Source organism: Indicator indicator, chromosome 24 (assembly GCF_027791375.1).
Source record: "Indicator indicator isolate 239-I01 chromosome 24, UM_Iind_1.1, whole genome shotgun sequence".
NCBI classification, from domain to species: domain Eukaryota; kingdom Metazoa; phylum Chordata; class Aves; order Piciformes; family Indicatoridae; genus Indicator; species Indicator indicator.
The window spans coordinates 15,055,063-15,078,023 of NC_072033.1; the positions used below are offsets into that span (position 1 = coordinate 15,055,063).

Sequence of the window (22,961 nt, forward strand, 5' to 3'; positions counted from 1 at the left end):
TGCTGACCCCATGCTGGGCACTGATTCTGCATGCAGGTGCCAGCAGGCTTCAGCCAGAGGGATGGGGCAGGTCAAGGTGAATCAGGCTGCACACAAGAATCCCAATATCTTCTACACTGGGCAGGTAAAAAAAAATCACCTCTTACTGCCCTCTGCCTGAGCCTGTTGGTTTCCTGTCTGTGAAGTGTGAGGTTGTCTCAGCTGGGCTGGCTGATCCAGGCTGAGGGTGCTGAGACACTGGCACAGGTTGCCCAGGGAGGTGGTGGAAGCCACATCCCTGGAGGTTGTTGCATCCAGGCTGGATGTGGCTGTGAGCAACCTGCTGTGGTGTGAGGTGTCCCTGCCCATGGCAGGGGGGTTGGGACTGGCTGAGCCTTGAGGTCCCTTCCAACCCTGACCATTCTGTGATTCCATCCCAGCTTCTCCAGAAGGTCTGTGCGGCCACTGGGGAGTTCAGGTTGGCTTGTCTGTGAGATCCTGTGGAATCCTTTGAAATCCTTGTCTGTGCTGCCTGTGGAGCTCTTCCTCTGTGCCTGATGTTCATAGATCAAACAAGGTGGGCTGTTGACATAGCTGTTGGCAGAGCCATCCATCTGCCAGGGGCTGCTCCGCTCCCCCACGCCAGCTCCCCTGCCAGCTCCCCAGCCCTGTGCGAGCACATGTTCTCAAACCACTGCTAGGAGGCTGCTCAGGCTCTGCTGGTGGTGTTCTGCTGGAGATCTGTCCTCACTCTCCTTGTTGCTCTCTGCCCTCAGCCCAACAGAGGCACCAAGCGGCCCCGCGACGAGGAGGAGGAGGAGATCAAAGCGCGGCGGAAGCAGGCGAGCTCCCGGGAGCACGGCCGCCACCGGGAGGAGGAGGCTGCTGCCCTGGAGGAAACTGATGATGAGAAGAAGAAACTCCTTCAGATAATCGAGAGGGATGGAGAAGAGGAAGAGGAAGAAGTGAGTCACCAGTGTCTCATGGGAGAGGAGAGGCAGTGGGGATGAGCAAAACCCTAAAACCGCTTCTCTGCGCTTTCCATTCCTTGCCCTGTAGCTGAGGAGGCTCGCTGGTGATTTTTCTCATGCCTCAGCCACTCTGAGGTTCTGGATTTCCTGCCTTCCCTAAGCTTCAAAGATATCTTCTGAAGGTTTAAAGGGGAGAGCAAAAGGAAAGGGAAGGGGAAGCTTTCAAGCCTGATCTCTGTTTCAGGCTGGGAATAGCCAAATCCCCTTCTAAAATGGACTTTTAGGAGCTAGGTTTGTGTGTTGTAATCAGTTTCCTAGCTCTGTGCTCACCAGCACTCCCAGCCATGTATCTTCTCCCACTTCTCCTTGTGCTGTGCAGCAGCAGCAGCAAATAAACAAATATTCTCCTGTGCAAGAGATGCCTTGGGTCAGGGGAGGGGGGCAGCAGCTGTCAAGGGTAAATGATTTCAAGCCTTGGAGACAGAAATCCAATGCAGCGTTGGCCTTTCTGCTCAGGGCCAGGCAAAGATCACTCCATAAATGTGACACATGGATTGGTATAAATCTGGAGGATGTTTGCTGCCTGTGTCCTGCTGGATCAAACAAGTGATGCTCAGCACTGCAGAGCTGTGTAGGGTTGTAACATGTCACTGTCCTCCGCGTGCAGCGTCGCTGGCCTCCCTCAGCCTTGCTGTTGAGCTCTTGCTGTGACAGGGACTGCTGGCAGCACAGAAAGGTAACACAGGAATCCTGTAGCTCCAGTGAGGGTGGATGGAGGTGGTCAAAAATCCTCCTGGCTGGCCAGAGGCTTGTGGCTTCCTGCAGGGTTCAAGCCCCTCATCGTTTGTCAGGTGGAGTTGTGCCATCCAGGCAGCTGGCTGCAAGTCCAGGGGTTCTTCAGGAGCAGAATCTCTTGTCTGTGGTCTTGGAATGCCATCAAAAGGTGCTTTGTGCCAGTGCCTTTGCAAGGGGGGAGCTGGTCTGTAGGACACCAACACCAAATGCAAATTCAATGCAGGAAGCAAAGCTGCTCCCAGTGGAGATGTTGTGATGCACGTGGGGGAAAGCAAAGGATCAGGGGAGCCAGAGGGAGGTGATGTCAGTGTGGCAATGTCCTTATGGAGTGAAATCCAATTGCAGGAACAACAGGGTTTGGCTGGTGTAGTATTGATTGCCTAAGTGGGCTGGTGACAAGACAGGCTGTGCTTGAGAAGGTAGGAAATACAACAATAACAGAAGACCTGGGCTGGTGGTGCTGTTGTGATGGAGCTTGCTGAGGAAATAGAGATTTTTTAGACAAGGTTGCTGTGCAGTCACTAACCAAAGAACCTCCAACACCAGAAGCAACTCCTGAGTTAATCTTGAGCAGCAGAACAGGTCTTATGGGGAGCAGCTGAGGGAGCTGGGGATGTTTGGTGTGGAGAGGAGGAGGCTGAGGGGAGACCTCATTGCTCTCTACAACTCCCTGAGGAGAGGTTAAGAGAGGGGTGGGGGTTGCTTGCTTAGAGGAAATGGCCTCAAGTTGCACCAAGGGAGGTTTGGGTTGAAGAGGGGAAGAAATTTCTCGACTGAAAGGGTTCTCAGAGCCTGGCCCAGGCTGCCCAGGGGGGTGGTTGAATCCCCATCCCTGGAGATGTTTCTGAGAGACACAGATGTGGTGCTGAGGGCCATGGTTTAGCCTCAGCCTTGGCAGAGCTAGAAAAGGGTTGGACCCAAAGATCTTAAAGGGGTTTTCCAACCCAAATGATTCTGTGGGACACAAAACTGGGCTGAAGATGTGAAGGGGCCTGGTTTGATTCTTGCTTTGAGAACTTGTCTTTAATAGTGATTGTAATATGGTCAGGCAAAAGAGAAGGGAAGGGGAGCACAGGAGCAGCTGGGAGAGGGGAAGGGGAGCACAGGAGCAGCTGGGAGAGGGAAAGGGGAGCACAGGAGCAGCTGGGAGAGGGGAAGGGGAGCACAGGAGCAGCTGGGAGAGGGGAAGGGGAGCACAGGAGCAGTGGTGCCAGTGCTGAGCAGTGACTATGTGATGCCAGCTGAGTAGCACCTTGGGAGAATTTAAAAAGCAAAACAAGAAACTAGTATAGTAAAATATTGATTTTTGGGTTTGCTTTAGAAGAAGGCTTTAAAGCAGAAGTGAAAGCTTCTCCAAGTGAGGCAAACACAAAAGGACAGCAACTCAGGGCAGCTCAATGCAGGCTCCAAAAGGAAATAGCACAATGGACTCCTGAGCAGAAACCATCCACGGGTGTAAAACTGCTCCTGCAGAGTCAGAGTGGCAGGAGCCTCAATGCCACTGCTGGTGCTGGGTAACACCAGGGGTCAGGGGATGGCTCAGGGAAGGGGAGCTGGTGCAAACAGGTCTATTTTCCACTGCTGCTGTGGGAGGGGAGACCTTCTGGTGGTTCTTCTGGGGAAGAAAGTGGAGGAAAGCTCTTCTAGTTCTTTCCCAAAGAACTTTGCATTAGTGAACCCTTGGTTTATAAAACCCCAGCCTCCAAGGTTTTGCTGTGGGGAGCTGCTCAGGCTGGAGTTGGAGAACATCCTGGGCTGCATCAAAAGCAGCATGGGCAGCAGATGGACAGAGGGGATCCTGTCCCTCTGCTCTGCTGAGACCTCACCTGCAGTGTTGTGTCCAGCCCTGGGGCCCTGAACACAGGAAGGACCTGGACCTGATGGAGAGGGTTCAGAGGAGGCCACAAAGATGATCATGGGGCTGGAGCAGCTCTGCTGTGAGGACTGGTTGAGGGAGCTGGGAGTTTTCAGCCTGGAGAAGAGAAGGCTCCAGGCACACCTCAGAGCGGCCTGACAGTGCCTGCAGGAGCCACAAGAAGGCTGCAGAGGGACTGTGTGCAAAGGCCTGCAGGGACAGGAGCAGGGGCAAGGGTTTGAAATGAGAGCAGAGCAGATTGAGAGTGGATGTGAGGAACAAGTTGTGCAGCAGGAGGCTGCTGGAACACTGCAACAGGTTGCCCAAGGAGGGAGTTGAGGCCCCATGCCTGGAGCTATTCAAGGTGAGGCTGGAGAAGGCTGTGAGCAAGCTGCTGTAGTGGAGGATGTCCCTGCTGACTGCAGGGGGTTGGACTGGGTGGTCTCTGGAGGTCTCTTCCAGCCCAAACCATTCTGGGATTGTCCATCAGTCAGTGACCAGTGGTGGTGTGAGAAGTATTGGCAGCTTTGCAAGGAGACTTCAGAGGTCACTGCTGCTCCCAAAGAGCCTGGCCCATGGCTGTGATCTCACCACGTTCTGTACTCAGTCTTTTGTGTTTTGCTGTTTTGTTCCCACCATTCTGAGCTCTGTTCTCTGCCCTGTCCCATGTGGTTAGGAGGAACCTCTGGATGAAAGTTCAGTGAAGAAGATGATTCTCACCTTTGAGAAGAGGTCCTACAAAAACCAGGAGCTGCGGATCAAGTTTCCTGACAACCCAGAGAAGTAAGATCCTGCTACCTCCTCTCTCTTACCCTTTTTTTCCCTTTGGATTTCAGCTTTCAGCCCTAAAACAATCCTCAATCCTGGTCACCAAAGGATCAGTGAGGCCCTACCTTGAATACTGCCTTAAGTTCTGGTGTCCCCAGCATGAGAAGGGACACAGAGCTGCTGGAGAGAGTCCAGAGGAGGCCATGAAGATGATCCAAGGGCTGGAGCAGCTCTGCTGTGAGCACAGGCTGAGGGAGCTGGGGGTGTGCAGCCTGGAGAAGACTTCAGGGAGACCTTAGAGCTGCCTTCCAACACCTGAAGGGATCCTGCAGGAAGGCTGCAGAGGGAATTTTCCTGAGGGTGTCTAGAGACAGGCCAAGGGGCAATAGTTTGAAGCTGAAGGGGAGCAGGGTTAGACTGGAGCTGAGGAAGAAGTTCTTCAGTAGGAGGGTGGTGAGACTCTGGCACAGGCTGCCCAGGGAGGCTGTGGCTGCCTCCTCCCTGGGGGTGTTCAGTGGCAGGTTGGATGAAGCCTTGAGCAGCTGAGTTGAGTTGAGGGGTGTCCCTGGGCATGGTGGGGAGGTTGGAGGGGATGAGCTCTGAGGTCCCTTTCAGCCTGAGCCACTCTGTGAAATCCTGAGGCCACACACAGCCAGGGTGACAGATGTCACCTGGTGCCTAGGCCACAGCTGGTGGAGCTTTTGCCCTTTCATTTGACTCTTTTTTTTTTTTTGTCTTTCCTCAGGTTCATGGAGTCAGAGCTGGACCTCAATGACATCATCCAGGAGATGCATGTGATTGCCACCATGCCAGACCTGTACCACCTGCTGGTGGAGCTCAACGCCGTGCAGTCGCTGCTGGGGCTGCTGGGACACGACAACACCGATATCCTCCAGCCTCAGGCAGCTCCCCCACCTCCCATCCTGCTTTCACTGCCTCTTCTGCATGCTTTCCTCCTCTTCCCCACCACCACACTCAATTTATGGCTTCTTTTGTCTCCCACCAGTGGAAGCCTTCTTTGTCCCAGCAGTATTGATTCTGGATCTGTTCAGTGCTGTTTTTCTTCCCTCTTGTTTTATGACCCTTCCCTCTGGCTCTGAGTGCTGGAGAGTGAGCAGCACAGAGCCCAGCACTGTGTGTGGACTTGGTGTGGAGCAGCCCCTGGCACAAGTGAAACCCCCTCCTCTTTTTTCTTTTCTTTTCTTTCCTCCTCTTTTTTTTTTCTTCCCCCCTCTTTTTTTCTGCCTTTCCCCCCTCTTTTTTTTTTTGCCTTTCCCCCCTCTTTTTTTTTTTGCCTTTCCCCCCTCTTTTTTTTTTTGCCTTTCCCCCTCTTTTTTTTTTTGCCTTTCCCCCCTCTTTTTTTTTTTGCCTTTCCCCCCTCTTTTTTTTTTTTGCCTTTCCCCCCTCTTTTTTTTTTTGCCTTTCCCCCCTCTTTTTTTTTTTGCCTTTCCCCCCTCTTTTTTTTTGCCTTTCCCCCTCTTTTATTTTGCCTTTCCCCCCTCTTTTTTTTTTTGCCTTTTCCCCCTCTTTTTTTTTTGCCTTTCCCCCTCTTTTTTTTTGCCTTTCCCCCTCTTTTTTTTTGCCTTTCCCCCTCTTTTTTTTTGCCTTTCCCCCTCTTTTTTTTTGCCTTTCCCCCTCTTTTTTTTTGCCTTTCCCCCTCTTTTTTTTTGCCTTTCCCCCTCTTTTTTTTTGCCTTTCCCCCCTCTTTTTTTTTTGCCTTTCCCCCCTCTTTTTTTTTTTTGCCTTTCCCCCCTCTTTTTTTTTTTTGCCTTTCCCCCCTCTTTTTTTTTTTTGCCTTTCCCCCCTCTTTTTTTTTTTTGCCTTTCCCCCCTCTTTTTTTTTTTTGCCTTTCCCCCCTCTTTTTTTTTTTTGCCTTTCCCCCCTCTTTTTTTTTTTTGCCTTTCCCCCCTCTTTTTTTTTTTTGCCTTTCCCCCCTCTTTTTTTTTTTTGCCTTTCCCCCCTCTTTTTTTTTTTTGCCTTTCCCCCCTCTTTTTTTTTTTTGCCTTTCCCCCCTCTTTTTTTTTTTTGCCTTTCCCCCCTCTTTTTTTTTTTGCCTTTCCCCCCTCTTTTTTTTTTTGCCTTTCCCCCCTCTTTTTTTTTTTGCCTTTCCCCCCTCTTTTTTTTTTTTGCCTTTCCCCCCTCTTTTTTTTTTTTGCCTTTCCCCCTCTTTTTTTTTTTTGCCTTTCCCCCCTCTTTTTTTTTTTTGCCTTTCCCCCCTCTTTTTTTTTTTTGCCTTTCCCCCCTCTTTTTTTTTTTTGCCTTTCCCCCCTCTTTTTTTTTTTTGCCTTTCCCCCCTCTTTTTTTTTTTTGCCTTTCCCCCTCTTTTTTTTTTTTGCCTTTCCCCCCTCTTTTTTTTTTTTGCCTTTCCCCCCTCTTTTTTTTTTTTGCCTTTCCCCCCTCTTTTTTTTTTGCCTTTCCCCTCTCTTTTTTTTGCCTTTCCCTCTCTTTTTTTTGCCTTTCCCTCTCTTTTTTTTGCCTTTCCCTCTCTTTTTTTGCCTTTCCCTCTCTTTTTTTTGCCTTTCCCTCTCTTTTTTTTGCCTTTCCCTCTCTTTTTTTTGCCTTTCCCTCTCTTTTTTTTGCCTTTCCCTCTCTTTTTTTTGCCTTTCCCTCTCTTTTTTTTGCCTTTCCCTCTCTTTTTTTTGCCTTTCCCTCTCTTTTTTTTGCCTTTCCCTCTCTTTTTTTTGCCTTTCCCTCTCTTTTTTTTGCCTTTCCCTCTCTTTTTTTTGCCTTTCCCTCTCTTTTTTTTGCCTTTCCCTCTCTTTTTTTTGCCTTTCCCTCTCTTTTTTTTGCCTTTCCCTCTCTTTTTTTTGCCTTTCCCTCTCTTTTTTTTGCCTTTCCCTCTCTTTTTTTTGCCTTTCCCTCTCTTTTTTTTGCCTTTCCCTCTCTTTTTTTTGCCTTTCCCTCTCTTTTTTTTGCCTTTCCCTCTCTTTTTTTTGCCTTTCCCTCTCTTTTTTTTGCCTTTCCCTCTCTTTTTTTTGCCTTTCCCTCTCTTTTTTTTGCCTTTCCCTCTCTTTTTTTTGCCTTTCCCTCTCTTTTTTTTGCCTTTCCCTCTCTTTTTTTTGCCTTTCCCTCTCTTTTTTTTGCCTTTCCCTCTCTTTTTTTTGCCTTTCCCTCTCTTTTTTTTGCCTTTCCCTCTCTTTTTTTTGCCTTTCCCTCTCTTTTTTTTGCCTTTCCCTCTCTTTTTTTTTGCCTTTCCCTCTCTTTTTTTTGCCTTTCCCTCTCTTTTTTTTGCCTTTCCCTCTCTTTTTTTGCCTTTCCCTCTCTTTTTTTTGCCTTTCCCTCTCTTTTTTTTGCCTTTCCCTCTCTTTTTTTTGCCTTTCCCTCTCTTTTTTTTGCCTTTCCCTCTCTTTTTTTTGCCTTTCCCTCTCTTTTTTGCCTTTCCCTCTCTTTTTTTTGCCTTTCCCTCTCTTTTTTTTGCCTTTCCCTCTCTTTTTTTTGCCTTTCCCTCTCTTTTTTTTGCCTTTCCCTCTCTTTTTTTTGCCTTTCCCTCTCTTTTTTGCCTTTCCCTCTCTTTTTTTGCCTTTCCCTCTCTTTTTTTTGCCTTTCCCTCTCTTTTTTTTGCCTTTCCCTCTCTTTTTTTTGCCTTTCCCTCTCTTTTTTTTGCCTTTCCCTCTCTTTTTTTTGCCTTTCCCTCTCTTTTTTTTGCCTTTCCCTCTCTTTTTTTTGCCTTTCCCTCTCTTTTTTTTGCCTTTCCCTCTCTTTTTTTTTGCCTTTCCCTCTCTTTTTTTTGCCTTTCCCTCTCTTTTTTTTGCCTTTCCCTCTCTTTTTTTTGCCTTTCCCTCTCTTTTTTTTGCCTTTCCCCTCTTTTTTTTGCCTTTCCCCCTCTTTTTTTTTGCCTTTCCCCCCTCTTTTTTTTTGCCTTTCCCCCCTCTTTTTTTTTTGCCTTTCCCCCCTCTTTTTTTTTTGCCTTTCCCCCCTCTTTTTTTTTGCCTTTCCCCCCTCTTTTTTTTTTTGCCTTTCCCCCCTCTTTTTTTTTTTGCCTTTCCCCCCTCTTTTTTTTTTGCCTTTCCCCCCTCCTTTTTTTTTTGCCTTTCCCCCCTCTTTTTTTTTTTTGCCTTTCCCCCCTCTTTTTTTTTTTTGCCTTTCCCCCCTCTTTTTTTTTTTTGCCTTTCCCCCCTCTTTTTTTTTTTTGCCTTTCCCCCCTCTTTTTTTTTTTGCCTTTCCCCCCTCTTTTTTTTTTTTGCCTTTCCCCCCTCTTTTTTTTTTTGCCTTTCCCCCTCTTTTTTTTTTTTGCCTTTCCCCCCTCTTTTTTTTTTTTGCCTTTCCCCCCTCTTTTTTTTTTTTGCCTTTCCCCCCTCTTTTTTTTTTTGCCTTTCCCTCTCTTTTTTTTGCCTTTCCCTCTCTTTTTTTTTGCCTTTCCCCTCTCTTTTTTTTGCCTTTCCCCCCTCTTTTTTTTTTTTGCCTTTCCCCCCTCTTTTTTTTTTTGCCTTTCCCCCCTCTTTTTTTTTTTGCCTTTCCCCCCTCTTTTTTTTTTTTGCCTTTCCCCCCTCTTTTTTTTTTTGCCTTTCCCCCCTCTTTTTTTTTTTTTGCCTTTCCCCCCTCTTTTTTTTTTTGCCTTTCCCCCCTCTTTTTTTTTTTTTGCCTTTCCCCCCTCTTTTTTTTTTTTTGCCTTTCCCCCCTCTTTTTTTTTTTTGCCTTTCCCCCCTCTTTTTTTTTTTTGCCTTTCCCCCTCTTTTTTTTTTTTTTTGCCTTTCCCCCCTCTTTTTTTTTTTTTTTGCCTTTCCCCCCTCTTTTTTTTTTTTTTGCCTTTCCCCCCTCTCTTTTTTTTTTTTTTGCCTTTCCCCCCTCTCTTTTTTTTTTTTTTGCCTTTCCCCCTCTCTTTTTTTTTTTTTTGCCTTTCCCCCCTCTCTTTTTTTTTTGCCTTTCCCTCTCTTTTTTTTTTTGCCTTTCCCTCTCTTTTTTTTTTGCCTTTCCCTCTCTTTTTTTTTTTGCCTTTCCCTCTCTTTTTTTTTTTGCCTTTCCCTCTCTTTTTTTTTTTGCCTTTCCCTCTCTTTTTTTTTTTGCCTTTCCCTCTCTTTTTTTTTTTGCCTTTCCCTCTCTTTTTTTTTTTTGCCTTTCCCTCTCTTTTTTTTTTTGCCTTTCCCTCTCTTTTTTTTTTTGCCTTCCCCTCTCTTTTTTTTTTTGCCTTCCCCTCTCTTTTTTTTTTTGCCTTCCCCTCTCTTTTTTTTGCCTTTACCCCCCTCTTGGTTTCCCCCTTCCTCCTTTTTTTTTTTTTCCCCCACTTGCACTCCTTGTCTGGGTTCCACGATGGAAATCTCTCTGCACTCAATGTCTGTTCACAGTTCCCTCTGGTGCACTGGGAACAGGCACCATGCAAAACCAGTTTCATGCCTACCATGGTTTCATTGCTTATTGCTTTGCCAGGCACCACAGGCTTTGTGCACTCTCTGCATGGCTTTGAAAGCTTCTGCTGAGCTTCTGATTTGCAGGGAAAATGCAAACTGGGGAGGGTGGGAAGAGTTGCCTGGAGGGAGGTGCAGAAGGATGCAGCCTGCCTGTCCTCCCAGCCATCAGAACCGAGTCCTGGGGTCACTGCTGCTGTCAGAGGCTTGGCAGTGGTTCTGCTGTGAGCTCTTTTTAATTGCTTTGCCACTCACCTGTCAGTTGGTGGGTAGAAGCTTGGGCCCTGAATTGCAGTGTTGGGAAAAGTCTCTTTCTTGTTCTGAAAGTGTTGAAGTGTTTCAGATCCCTGCAAGCAGGACACAAGGGCTGCAGCAGCACCTCTGCACTCTGCTGCTGATGGACAGGAGGGAAAATGCTGTTAGAGTGCAGCATCCAGAAGTGAACTAAATGGATGCAGCTCTGGGTTTCTAATGACTTTTTGTTAAAACAAATGGAAAAATATTTTAAAAGGAGTTCTTCAAGGAGAGAGCTGAACAAATGGCCCTTCAGATGGGCTTTAAGTGTAGTGTCTGGAGGGACTAATGCAAGGAGACAAAAGCAGTGTCCATGGGGAGCAGATCAGCTGCTGAATGATTCATGCAGCTTTGCACAAAGCAGGTGAAGGAAAGGTGATCACCAGCAGGGTTTGATTAATGGTATTTTGCTTCACATGGTATTTTGCTTTTCTCTCTCCTGAGTTTGGTAGGGTAAGTGATACTCTCACTGGAAGCCTGTAAAGAAACCCCCCCAGACAGGAATGCTGTGCCAGAAGAGCTCCTCAGACCACTGGAGCTCTCAGAAGTCTGCCTCAGTTGGCTTCCCAGCCTGCAGCAGGCAGCAGCAGCCTGGAGGCAGAGCTTCCTTCAGCCTTCTCATCATGGTTGATTTCCCCCCCATGCCCTCAGTTTTCCCTCTTATATCCTCTGCTGACCCCTGGAGCTGATCTCAGTGGTCCTCTGCTTTCCTGAGGCCAGGATGTCTGGGCCTGTCACTTCCTGGCAGAGCCCCCAGCTGAACAAAATCTGCTGGGTGCCTGCAGCAGGCAGGAATTCTTTCTGTTGACCTGCTGCCATCCCAGTGTGATGTGAATTGTCTTGTCCTTAACCCCCAGCACATGTCTCCATCGCTGTGGTAGACTTGCTGCAAGAGCTGACTGATATTGATACTCTCCATGAGAGTGAAGAAGGAGCTGAGGTCCTCATAGATGCTCTGGTAAGTGGTGAGCTCAATGCCATCTGCCTCCCCCACCCCCCACAACCTCCCTTCCCACGCTTCCTGCAGCTGGGAATTCTCATCTGCCCACTCCATGAGGAAGGCAGCTGGTTCAAGGACACCTCTGGTACCTGAAGTGTTGTCTTGAGGGTCACAGTGGGGGGTGGGTTTGGATGGAATGTCAGAGTTTGGGCATCAATTTCTTCTTGCACCTTGTCTGCCACTCCTTTTTTTTTTTTTTTTTTTTTTTTTCTTTTTGGAAGGAACAAGCTCACATTGTAAATGTTGCTTAGGCTGGGAGATTTTTTTTTTCCTTGCAGGGGGGGAGAATGAAGCAATATTTGTGACTTGGGCTGTTGAAGTCAGGAGCTTGGTGTGCATTTTTCTCCCTTCCTGCAGAGCAGGGTGACCTCTGCTCACCCATGAGAAATTGAGGTTTGTGGCAGGGCTCAGATTGGTATCTGAAGGGCAGTGAGGTTGCTGTGATCTCAGTCTAGCCACAGAGCCCAGACCTCCACTGCCCAGTAACTCCTGTTTCAGACCTGGCTAGAGCTGGGACTCTGCTGTTGCAGTGAGGGTGTGAGTTCATAGAATCATGGAATGGTTTGGCTTAGAAGGGACCTTAAAGATGATCCAATTCCAACCCCCTGCCATGGGCAGGAACACCTCCCACCAGGCCAGGTTGCTCAAAGCCTCATCCAGCCTGGCATTGAACACCTCCAGGGAGGGGGCATCCACAGTCTCCCTGGACAAACAGTCCAGTGTCTCACCACCCTCACTCTCAAGAATTTCTTCCTCATCTCCAGTCTGTCTCCCCTCTTCCAGCTCACAGCCATTGCTCCTCGTCCTGTCACTCCAGGCCAAAAGTCCCTCCCCAGCTCTCCTGTAGCCCCTTGCAGGTACTGGAAGTTTGCTCTAAGCTCCCCCTAGAGCCTTCTCTTCTCCAGGCTGAACAGCCCCAACTCTCTCAGCCTGTGCAAGGTTTTGGTTAACAGAGCTCATGTTTTAAGGCTGGAGTGGGGTTTGGAGGTGGCACAGAGATGAAACAACCCCAGGAGATGATTTAGGTGAAGTAGAAGGTGCCTGGCTGGGTGCTGCCCACCTGGGTAATTCTGCAGTGCCTCTTGATCTCTGTGCTGCTGGGCTTCCCCTTTTCCTGGTGACTGTGCTGGAGCCTCCTGCTCCTCAGCTGTGGGAGGTGGACAGGGACCTGAGCAGGAGCCCTTCAGAGATGCAGAGCTCAGCTTGAGGCTTAAAGATCTTCAGGCAGCTTCTGCTGGAGAATCACTGCAGCTGGGCTGCCTCTTGTTCTGTAACTATTATGTTGCAACTGAAAGACAGGCAACTGGACTTTTCTTTTGTTTGCTTTGCTTGGCTGCTCTGTTTTCTCCTCCAGTTCTCCTCCAGTCCCTATAATGGTGCCTTCCAAAGGTTAATGACAGTGGCCCCAGCCAGATTGCCTCTGGCTGGCCTCGGGGCTGGGCTTAATTACTGTGATGTGGGGATGAATGGGATGGGAGAGAGGAGCTGCAGGAGGGGTTCTTTTCTGTACCCTGTGTGGGAGAGGCTGTAAATCAAGTGAAGTTCTTCCTCTGCTTTCTTTGTCAGCAGCTGCAGATAACAGCCAAGGTCCAGAGGTGCTTTTGTCCTCCTGGAAAGAAACCTGTCAGGCACATCTTGGGAGCAGGGTTTGGGTCTCTGCTCTTCAGATTGCTTTCTTTTAGATTATTTTCTTTTAGACAAAGCAGGTATGGAGCAGGGTGCCCATGGGCACTGCTGAGCTGCCTTCTACAGCAGCTGCTCCCTGATCACTGGGCCCAGAGCTGGTAATCAGCGTTTGAACTGGAGGTGGTTTCGTTGTTTGACTTCTAGTGGAAGGCTGGCCAAAGGCAGGCTGGATCCTGGCCAGTTGCATCTTCCAGAGCATATTTTTTGTGTTAGCTGTGTGATGAGGAGCTTGACCTGCAGAGGTGGGCTCCTGCTGTCAGTTGCCTGGGCCTCCTTAGCTTGCTGAAGTTTTCTCTGTCCGTTCCTCGTGCTAGGGCCGAAGTGCAAGGCTTCAGCTGGTGAGCCTCCAGCTTTTGGATTTGAAGCTGGGTGTGAGTGTTCCTTCAGCATTTTGTGCCTGCTGAGGTGGAAGAGAGAACAGAAATGAGGCAGCTGAAGGTGGAGCTGCCTGCAGAGCTCCCAGCTAGCCCCTCCACGGTGCTCTGCGGTGCCTGGCGCTGCGGAATTCGGAGGGATTAGAAATCAATCAGGCAGCTTCAGGAAACAAGGCTGTGACAAGGTGCATGTTTTCCTCCAGATGTTTTCCTCTTTAATCTGAAACACTGAAGTTGTTTTAATTAACTAGGACAAACACAGTGGCAGATTTACTTGGTGATTCCTTTGCTTCCTCTGAGGGTTTAGAGCGAGGCTGTTAATGGCTCCTGATCCTGGCTGGCAGGAGCTTTCAGCAGGGCTGATTCGATTTTTATTATATATTAACTCTCCCCATGCTTTCTCCTTCATCTTCCCTCTTCTGGTTGTCTTTCTGATTTTTTTTTTTTTTCCCCTCTTTCCCATCCCTTTTGTGATTTAGGTGGAGGGTCAGGTTGTGGCCTTGTTGGTCCAGAATTTGGAGCGCCTGGATGAAAGCGTGAAGGAGGAAGCTGATGGAGTCCACAACACCCTGGGTAAGTGGCTGCCTCTCACTTCTTTCTCTGCTCTGTACAGTGGGGGGTGGTTTATCCCTCCCCATCCTCATGGACAGGGTCCAGAGGAGACCACCAACATGCTCACAGGGCTGGAGCAGCTCTGCTACAAGGCCAGGCTGAGGGAGTTGGGGTTGTTCAGCCTGGAGAAGAGAAGGCTCCAGAGCCTCAGAGCAGCCTCCCAGTACCTGCAGGGGCCACAAGAAGGCTGCAGAGGGACTGTGTGCAAAGGCCTGCAGGGACAGGAGCAGAGGCAAGGGTTTGAAATGAGAGCAGAGCAGATTGAGATTGGATGTGAGGAACAAGTTGTGCAGCAGGAGGCTGCTGGAACACTGCAACAGGTTGCCCAGGGAGGGAGTTGAGGCCCCCGTGCCTGGAGCTACTCAAGGTGAGGCTGGAGAAGGCTGTGAGCAAGCTGCTGTAGTGGAGGATGTCCCTGCTGAGTGCAGGGGGGTTGCACTGAGTAGCCTGTGGAGGTCCATTCCAACCCAAACCATTCTGAGATACCTTCCCTCCACACCTCCTTTCCCCTTGAACTGCCAACAGTAGAGGACCTGGTGCAGCTTCTGTTCTGTAGCACTTTGCCCATCACCCACTCCTGCCAGTCCTTTGAGACTGTGACCTCCAGGGGGCTGGAGGAAAGAGTCTGAAAAGAGGAGTTTGGGAGTTTTTACTGCCACAGTGAAAATTGCTGCTGGAGAAAAGGAAGCATCTTGGGCTTCTTCAGCAGGAGCTGTGGCAGGGTGAGGATGAATGGTGCAGGCAGTGCCAACGCTTGAGGGGCCACCACACACCTGAGCTTGAAGCTCACTCTGAAAGAAGGTGGTTTTGTGAAGAAGGTGGAACTTTGAGTGGAGCAGTGCAGCCCTAGGGAGGACCTGACCAAGCAACGTTGGTCCAGGCCTGAGCTTGAGCTGCAGATGAGATAAAAAGGTCTGGTTTGTGTCTTTCTTCTCAGCAATCGTGGAGAACATGGCAGAGTTCAGACCAGAGATGTGCACGGAAGCGGCGCAGCAGGGCCTGATGCAGTGGCTGCTCAAGAGGCTCAAGGTGAGCTCCTTTCCCTGCTGTCCTCAGGGAGATGCCACACCACAGACTGAGAGGCTGCTGTGCCCCGTGGTGCTTGGCATCCCCTGAAGGCTGTTTGTCATTGACTCTTTCTGTTGGTGTGGGTTAGCTCCGAGGTGAGCTCTGATGGATGAGCACAGGGAGTTCAAAGTGCCCCCGAGCCAAGAATTGTTCCCCTTGTCCCTTGCTGTGAAGTGGCAGCATTCAGGGAGTTGGCTGTGAGTGTAAGGAGCTCTACAGAAGGTGGTGAGTAGAAGCACTCTGCTTTTGGTGGTGGTTGCCTGGAAGAGGATCAGATGTTAAGTTAGTATGGGCTTAAATCAGTGCTTGAAACAAGCCAGGTCTGTGTTGTGTGTTGGAGCAGCCAAGTCAAGGACAGAAAGTTGGAACTGAGGGTTTGTTGGACTGAGGCCCTGTGCCTGGAGGTGTTCAAGGTCAGGCTGGACAAGGCTCTGAGCAAGCTGCTTTAGTGGAGGATGTTCCTGCTGACTGCAGGGGGTTGGAGCTTTGGGAGTCTCTTCCAACCCAAATCGTTCTGGCTTCTCCTAACCCTCTCTGTAAGGCTTTGGCACTTCTGTACTTGAAGGTCCTGCTGGTTAGAAGGCTTCTGAGTCACAAAGTGCTTTCTGAGCTCTATGAGCCTGCAGGTGCTGCTCTCTGCACCTTGTGTACTTGTGAACAGAGCTGAGCTGTGACTTCTCACTGCAGGCAGTACCAGAATTACTCCTTTTGCTTAAAATCCAGAGATGAAGTGAAGTGAATTGCATTGCAGGCAGCTGCCTTCTGCTGCCTTCTAATTACTCTGGCAGCTGGAAGACTGAAACTTGGGAAGGCAAAATAATCACAACAGGATTCCTCTGCTTGGTGCCACAGAAGATGAGTGTTCAGGGTGCTCCCCACTTGGTGCTGAGGGTGGCCATCCTTCGTCCTGGCACATGAGGGGTGCCATGGGGCAGGACTCTTCCTTGGCTCTGCTGTCATGGGAGCTGGTGGCTGACGAAACCCTTGTCCAGCACCTTTGTCATTGACAGCCCTTGGGCTGGCATCTCTCACCCTGACAGCTGTGGCTGGGGTTTAAGCAGGGGCTCAGCATCTGGGCAGAGGTTTATGCTGCTGGGGAGTGTGTGTGGCATGAGGTTTAAGAGCAGGCTCTGCCTGGGAGCGGGTGAGGACAGCTGGCACATGGCGCAGGGGGGCAGCTCCTGGTTTTGCCTGCATCCCAGGCTCTGCAACTGTGCAGCCTGGAGAGCTCAGGTGGAGAGCTTCTTAGCTGCCTTCTCCCAGCATCTGCAGGTTTTGAAGGTGGTGGATGCAGCCTTGAGAGTGCCTGTGCCATCTCGTGATGCCTGTCACAGCACAGTGGCTGGTGTGGGAGCGTTCCCTGATCACTGTGAGCATCTCCAGGGTGCTTGAGAATTGTTTGGAGTGAAGAGCTTGATTTTAAAATCAATACTCGGTGGCCTTTGGGATCTTTCTGCTCCTCACATTTCTGTGGTGCATGGTGCTTGGTGCTGTGACCTTTCCCTTCAGCAGCAGGTCAGGGATAATTGGCCCTCAGGCAGCTTCGCTCCGGCGAGCTGCAGGGAAGTGCTGAGTGTTTGGGGACAAATGGGGGGTGACAAATGGTCTGGGTCACACCTGCTCCTTCCTGCCTGCTCTGCCTTTTTTTTTTTTTTTATTTTAACTCCTTCTTCAGCAGTGGAATGCAAACAGCTGGTGTCTGATGGTTGAGATGACTTCTGTTTATTAGGAATTCCTCCCCTAGCCCATTTTGTGGTGGGTTATATTGAGTCTGTTTCCAAGGCAGCTTTGGCAGCATGCAAAAACATCAGGTCCACTTCAGAGGCCCTCTCCAGGGACTGTGTTTTGTTTTTTTCTGTCCTTTAAACTGAGCATTTTGGTTTGTTGTGATTTTTTTTAACATATTTGAGTATGGAGGGAAGGTAGGAAATGGAAGTTCTGTGACTCTGCAGGCTTAAACCCATCCTGTGTTCTTCTGCCTGAGCTGTTGTGATCCTCACAGAGCACCCAGTAAAGGTTGAGAGCTGAGCTGTTGGAGAGCAGTATAGGAGAAAGGGACCTCAGAGCTGCCTTCCAGGCCCTGAAGGGATCCTGCAGGAAGGCTGCAGAGGGACTTTTCATGAGAGGTGTCCTTGGGCATGGTGGGGAGGTTGGAGCAGATGAGCTCTGAAGTCCCTTCCAGCCTGAGCCGTTCTGTGACCTGGGGGTCCTGGCAGATAACAGGATGCCCATGAGCCAGCAATGTGCCCTTGTGGCCAAGAAGGCCAATGGCATCCTGGAGGTATGGTCAGCAGGTCATCAGAGGTTCTCCTGCCCCTCTGCTCTGCCCTGCTGAGGCCACATCTGGAATATTGTGTCCAGTTCTGGGCTCCTGGGTTCAAGAAGGAGCTTGGGGAGCTCAGGAAAGCCCTGATGGGTCTCTTGTTCCTTCTTCCCCCACAGGCCAAGATGCCTTTCGATGCCAACAAGCTGTACTGCAGTGAGGTGCTGGCCATTCTGCTCCAGAACAACGATGGTGAGAGCTGCCCCTGGTGCCCACATTGTGCTGGGAGGGCACCTGGGCATCCTGCAGCCCCCAGCAGTGCTTCTGTGCCCCAGCTGCCCTCTGCTCCTGCCCTCTCCTGCCATGCCCCTGTGCTTCTCTGCAGCTGTATTGATTTTTCTGGCTGATGGATCAGTAACAGCTGACACTTGGCTTCATTTTTCTCTCTCTCTTTCCCTCTCCCCCTCCCCACCTCTGTCTAGACAACAGAGAATTGCTCGGGGAGCTGGATGGGATCGATGTGCTGCTGCAGCAGCTGTCGGTGAGTAACAGCCCTCTGCTGGGGGAAGGGGCTCCAGGGGCAGCTGGGGGGGGCTCCAGGGGCAGCTGGGGGGTGCAGGGCTGGCCCAGCAGCCCTGTAGGAGCATGAGCACAGCAGGGCTCTGTGTTGAGCATGGCACAGCCCCTGAGTGACTTCCAGGCACGTGTGTTATCCGTGGGGAGCGAGGGGAAGCCCTGGTTTAAAGATGTTAACACTGAGGCACACAGAAGTTAGGTTATTATGGAATAGAATCCCAGAATGGTTTGGGAAGGAAGGGACCTCCACAGGCCACTCAGTGCAACCTCCCTGCACTCAGCAGGGAGATCCTCCACCAGAGCAGTTTGCTCACAGCTTTCTCCAGCCTCACCTTGAACAGCTCCAAGCATGGGGCTTCAGCTCCTTCCCTGGACAACCTGTTCCAGCAGCCTCCTGCTGCACAACTTGTTCCTCACATCCAATCTCAATCTGCTCTGCTCTCATTTCAAACCCTTGCCCCTGCTCCTGTCCCTGCAGGCCTTTGCACACAGTCCCTCTGCAGCCTTCTTGCAGCCTCCTGCAGGTAGTGGCAGGCTGCTCTGAGGTGTGCCTGGAGCCTTCTCCAGGCTGAACACCCCCAGCTCCCTCAGCCTGCCCTGGTAGCAGAGCTGCTCTGTTATCATTGTGTGGCAAGTTGGAGCTAGGCAGGGTTGGAGTTTGGCCATCTCCAGCATTCTCCACTCCAGGCACTGGGCTGCAGTGTCCCTGCAGGCTGGAGATGAGTGCCTCAGTCACAGTCCCTCACTCACTGGAGGCAGTGCTGCCTGCAGCACCCTCGGGTGTGTGGTGCAGAGGAGCCCTTTGCCAACACACTTCTGAGGATCTGGTGAGCCTCCCTCTGCAGGCCCTGTGTGGTCACTCTTTGGGCTGCTGCTGAGCATCTGGGGGGGTGCAGCCAGGGCAGGAGAAGGGGCAGCAGAGCTGGGGGAGGGCATGCAGTGAGCTGCATGCTGGCTGCCTGTGCTGGGGTGGGAGCTCTGCCACACTCCACTCTGGGGGTCTTCTGCTCTGCTGCCTTGCAGGTGTTCAAACGCCACAACCCCAGCACAGCAGAGGAACAGGAGATGATGGAGAACCTCTTTGACTCCCTTTGCTCCTGCCTGATGCTCAGTTCCAACCGGGATCGCTTCCTGAAGGGCGAGGGGCTGCAGCTGATGAACCTGATGCTGAGGTACCTGATAACTCTGCTGCTCTTCCTGCCTGCTCCTGAGGTCCCCACGTGTCCTGTGGGTTTCTGCTCAGAACAGCTCTGTCAGCAGATCTGGCTGGCTGCCCTCTCTTCCCCCCTTTCCCCCCCCAGTAAGTTGAACCTTCTCAGACGCTTGAGCTCCGCTCTGCCTTGAGCTTTGTTTCCTGAGAGCCAAGGTTACTCCAGTAGCTGCTGGGAAGTGCCAGTGCAGGTCTGTGTGGCAGATGGAAGAGTGCTCAAGGTCAGGCCATTAATCCTCTCAGGATGTCAGAGACCCCTGTGAGGACCTTTGGATGTCTCCAGGGGAGAAGATTTTCCTTCTGCTCCCCAGCTCACTGCTGAGGTTCTTTGGTTGTTGACACAAAAATGCCCTTTGTGAAATGGGCATCCATGAGCATTTCTGCTGGGTTTTGTCACATGGGGACTCTCCAGGGCTCCTTGCATCCTGCCTGGCTCTGCAGGCACAGTGCTGGGCACAGAGGGGCTCTGGCTGGCTCCCTGCTGCCAGGCTCTGTGTGGTGCCTGGTTGGCAAACGCCAGCGATGCTCCCACAGGGCCTGGCTGGGGCTGTGCAGCAGCAGGGAGCTGGATGAGCAGGCAGGCAGGGATTATTCAAATAGGGCTTTCTGGAGGCTAAGGAAAGCAAAGCTCCAGAACTAAGAGGCAGGAGGAAGCCTCCCTCTGCCTCCAGCACTGAGCTGGCCTTGCAGAGCTGATGCCTGGCGTTGTGCCACGCGGGTGGCACTCAGCTGCTTGCATTTTGAGCAGCTTTCTCCCAGTCTTGGGCTCTGCTCTTTGCCACTCTTTATACCAGCATCCCAGCTGGAAAATGATGAGAGGAGGAAGATTTCTTGGTCCCCCTGCAGCAGTTGTGGCAGGGTTGGGAGGGACAGAGCTTGACTTAGGTGCCAGCAGTGACAGCATCTGATGGAAGCAGTTGCCAAAACCTCAGTCTTTGGGCACTTAGGAACCTAACTTGATGTGCAGTGTGAGCAGGGCTGATAAAGTGACAGAGCTGGACACAGAGAGTTAACTTCTTGCTTCTAGTGATGTCTTCAGACCAGAGTGGAAGGCTTGAAGCTGGTGCTTTTGTTGCTGATTGCTCTTTCTCCTCTTGAAGAGCTGTCAGCTGCTTTTCTGAGTGTCTCACACTGCTGCTCCCTTCCTTCCTCCACCCCATTTTCCTTTTTTTTTTTTTTTGTCTTAATATTGCTGATGAGTGAAGGTTCAGATTCTGGCAGGGGTGATCCTGTGGAACCTGAAGCAGGGTGAAATCAGTGATGCTCAGTACACCCTTGAAGCTGCTTCTGTGCTTCAGCCTGGCTGGCTGGGTCAGGGCCTGCACTGTCCTCAGCAGGCTTTTACTGGGTGGTGGCTCCTCAGGGGTGCTGTAAGCTGCTCCTGGAAAGTGTGACACAGCTGACAGTGTTAGTGAAGGACATAACTTGGACCCTCAGAGCTGCAGGAAAGTGCTGCTGAGCTCTGCTGTCTCTTGGCACCTCCTGAAAACCACCTTGCTGGGCTCTAAGCTTTGGTGCTTTGTCAGCAGGAAGGGAATGAGTAACACTGGAGTCAGGAGCTCTGGGGGAGAGACAGGAGGTGGTGAAGGTGACAGCACTGGTGTGTGGTGGTGACACTGGGGAGTGGGTGCTGGGAGAAGGTGCCTGCCTTGGGGGGAGAAGTTTTGGGCCTGCTGAGCTGCTGCTGGTGGGGGGTACTTGGCATAGGAGGTCATGGTGTGGTTGAAGGTAGAAAGCTCTGCTGGGCTTAGCATGTGGTGAGGAAACCAGAGCACCAAAGTGTCTGTGAACTGGCACTGAGAGCTTGGGCTGGGGGCTTGCCTGTGGGCTTTTTACCTGCCAAGGTGTCCAGAAGATGCTGAGTGGCCTCTAGTTCTGCTGACCCCCAGCTCTTGCTGAGAGCTCCCACGGTGTGCAAGAAGCTCTTGCAGTTGCTCAGTGCCTCTCCCAGCTCTGCCTGGGTGACCCCAGGCTGCTGTTGCAGGCAGGGAGTGAGCTGGGGTGGCTGTGAGCTGGGAGAGCTGCAGAGCAGTGACACTGCTGGGTCTTGCTGAGCCATTCCTGCCAGACCCCAGAGGGCTGAAGTGCTGCTCGGTGGGGATTGACCACCTCGCCCACAGCCACGGCTGAAGATTTTTCTCTCCTGTTGCTGTTTGCTGCAGGAGGGGGTGGGGCAGGGATGTGTTATTGTTTGGGTTGACTTTGAGGCAGTTAATCATTGTGCTGTGCAGATGGAAGGACAGGGAAGCAAAGCTGGAAGTGTATTGACATGGTGTGAGATAGATAAAGCTGTATGAGGATGAAGATATCAGGCTGGAATCTCCCCTGACTGTCTCAGAAGACAGCATTTGATGTCTGGTGCTGCCCAATACATCTGGCCAAGCTCCTCTGACAGAGCTGCAGAGGAGGGAAGAGGCTCTCAGCCCAGTGTTTGACATGCTGGAGAGATCCCTGCAGGCAGCAGTGAGCACAGGATGCTGGAGAGATTAGCACAGGGCTGCTGCCTGGAGGGCACTGCTGCTGTTGGGGAAGCTGCTGCTGCTTTATGGGGAGGAGAAGACTGAGAGGGGATTTGATAAATGTTTATAAATAGCTGAGGGCTGGGGGTCAAGAGGAAGGGGACAGGCTCTGCTCAGCTGCACCCTGGGATAAGATAAGGGGCAGGGGATAGAAACTCCAACACAGGAGGTTCCACCTCAACTGTGAGGGTCCCAGAGCACTGGAACAGGCTGCCCAGAGGGGTTGTGGAGTCTCCTTCTCTGGAGACTTTCAAGACCCATCTGGATGTGTTCCTGTGCTGGATTCTGTGCTCCTGCTCTGGCAGGGGGGTTGAACTCCATGATCTCCTGAGGTCCCTTCCAACCCCTAACATCCTGTGAGCCTGCTGGGATGTGGTAGTTTCAGGAGTGAGACCCTAGTGAGCTGTGTCATGGCCTCAGACTGGCCACTGGGATGGAGCTTCATGAGCAGGGATGTGGGAGGTGAGCAGAGGGGGCTGAGAGAAGACCAGAGTGAGAAGAACAGAGGCTGTGGCAGCAGAGGTGTAGTAGGGAGCTCTGAAGCAGGGTGAGGTGCAGGTTTGTGTCCTGGTTTGATTTGCAGCAGTGCAGGCTCAGGGGCTTGCTGGGGGGGGGTGTCTCTGCCAGCACTCAGGTGGTGGTGAGCCACCAGGGGGAAGCTTATAAATGTCACCTAGAATGAAATCCCTTTGGTTTAGGTCAGGAAGCATGCTTGAGCAGGCAGTCCCTCAGCCTTGCCTTGCTGAGCCAGCTGCAGTTTACCTTACAGAGCTCAAAGAGAGAAAGCCAGGCTCAGAGTGTCAGCTCCCCACACTGACAGCAGGCTGAGTGCTGCTGCAAAACTCTGGTCAGGCTTTGGCTCTTGGGGGATGTGTCAGGAGGATTCTCTCTTGCGTGGGGGAGGTGCCATGTGGCTTCCCCAGCCATTAGAGGAGGTGTGAGCACACAGATAGACACAGCAAAGGCAGCTCCAGCTCCTCAGAGCCTTTTTTGTCACCCTCAAAAAGTGTTTGCTGCTCTAAAGCAAAACTGAGCTGAGAATGACAGCTCTGTGCAGCTCCCCAGAGCTTTGTCAGGGCACTGTGAGCTTGGTGCTGGTGGAGGAGAAGCAGGACAGGAGCCAGCAGGGTGAGCTTGCAGCACAGAAGGCCAAGGGCAGCCTGGGTGCATCCAAAGCAGAGTGGCCAGAGATGGAGGGAGGGGATCCTGCCCCTCTGCTCTGCTGAGACCTCACCTGCAGGGCTGGGGCCAGCTCTGGAGCCCTCAGCACAGATGGACATGGACCTGATGGAGAGGGTTCAGAGGAGGCCATGAAGAAGATCTGGGTGCTGGAGCACCACTGCTGGGAGAACAGGCTGAGGGAGCTGGGGGTGTTCAGCCTGGAGAAGAGAAGGCTCCAGGCACACCTCAGAGCAGCCTCCCAGTACCTGCAGGGGCTGCAGGAAGGCTGCAGAGGGACTGTGTGCAAAGGCCTGCAGGGACAGGAGCAGGGGCAAGGGTTTGAAATGAGAGCAGAGCAGATTGAGAGTGGATGTGAGGAACAAGTTGTGCAGCAGGAGGCTGCTGGAACACTGCAACAGGTTGCCCAGGGAGGGATTTAAGGCCCCATGGCTGGAGCTACTCAAGGTGAGGCTGGAGAAGGCTGTGAG

General features: G+C 51.4%; 1 protein-coding gene across 1 annotated transcript in view; it reads left to right on the forward strand.

The window, feature by feature from the left end:
- Nucleotides 1-22,961, forward strand: part of CTNNBL1 (catenin beta like 1) — a 63,197-nt gene that overhangs the window by 12,689 nt on the left and 27,547 nt on the right. Inside the window, exons 7-15 of the mRNA XM_054391886.1 lie at nt 756-944; nt 4,277-4,383; nt 5,114-5,253; nt 10,865-10,962; nt 13,544-13,637; nt 14,614-14,705; nt 17,187-17,259; nt 17,490-17,548; nt 18,607-18,755. Of these exons, the coding sequence (XP_054247861.1) occupies nt 756-944; nt 4,277-4,383; nt 5,114-5,253; nt 10,865-10,962; nt 13,544-13,637; nt 14,614-14,705; nt 17,187-17,259; nt 17,490-17,548; nt 18,607-18,755 (1,001 nt within the window). The remainder of the gene's footprint in view (nt 1-755; nt 945-4,276; nt 4,384-5,113; nt 5,254-10,864; nt 10,963-13,543; nt 13,638-14,613; nt 14,706-17,186; nt 17,260-17,489; nt 17,549-18,606; nt 18,756-22,961) is intronic.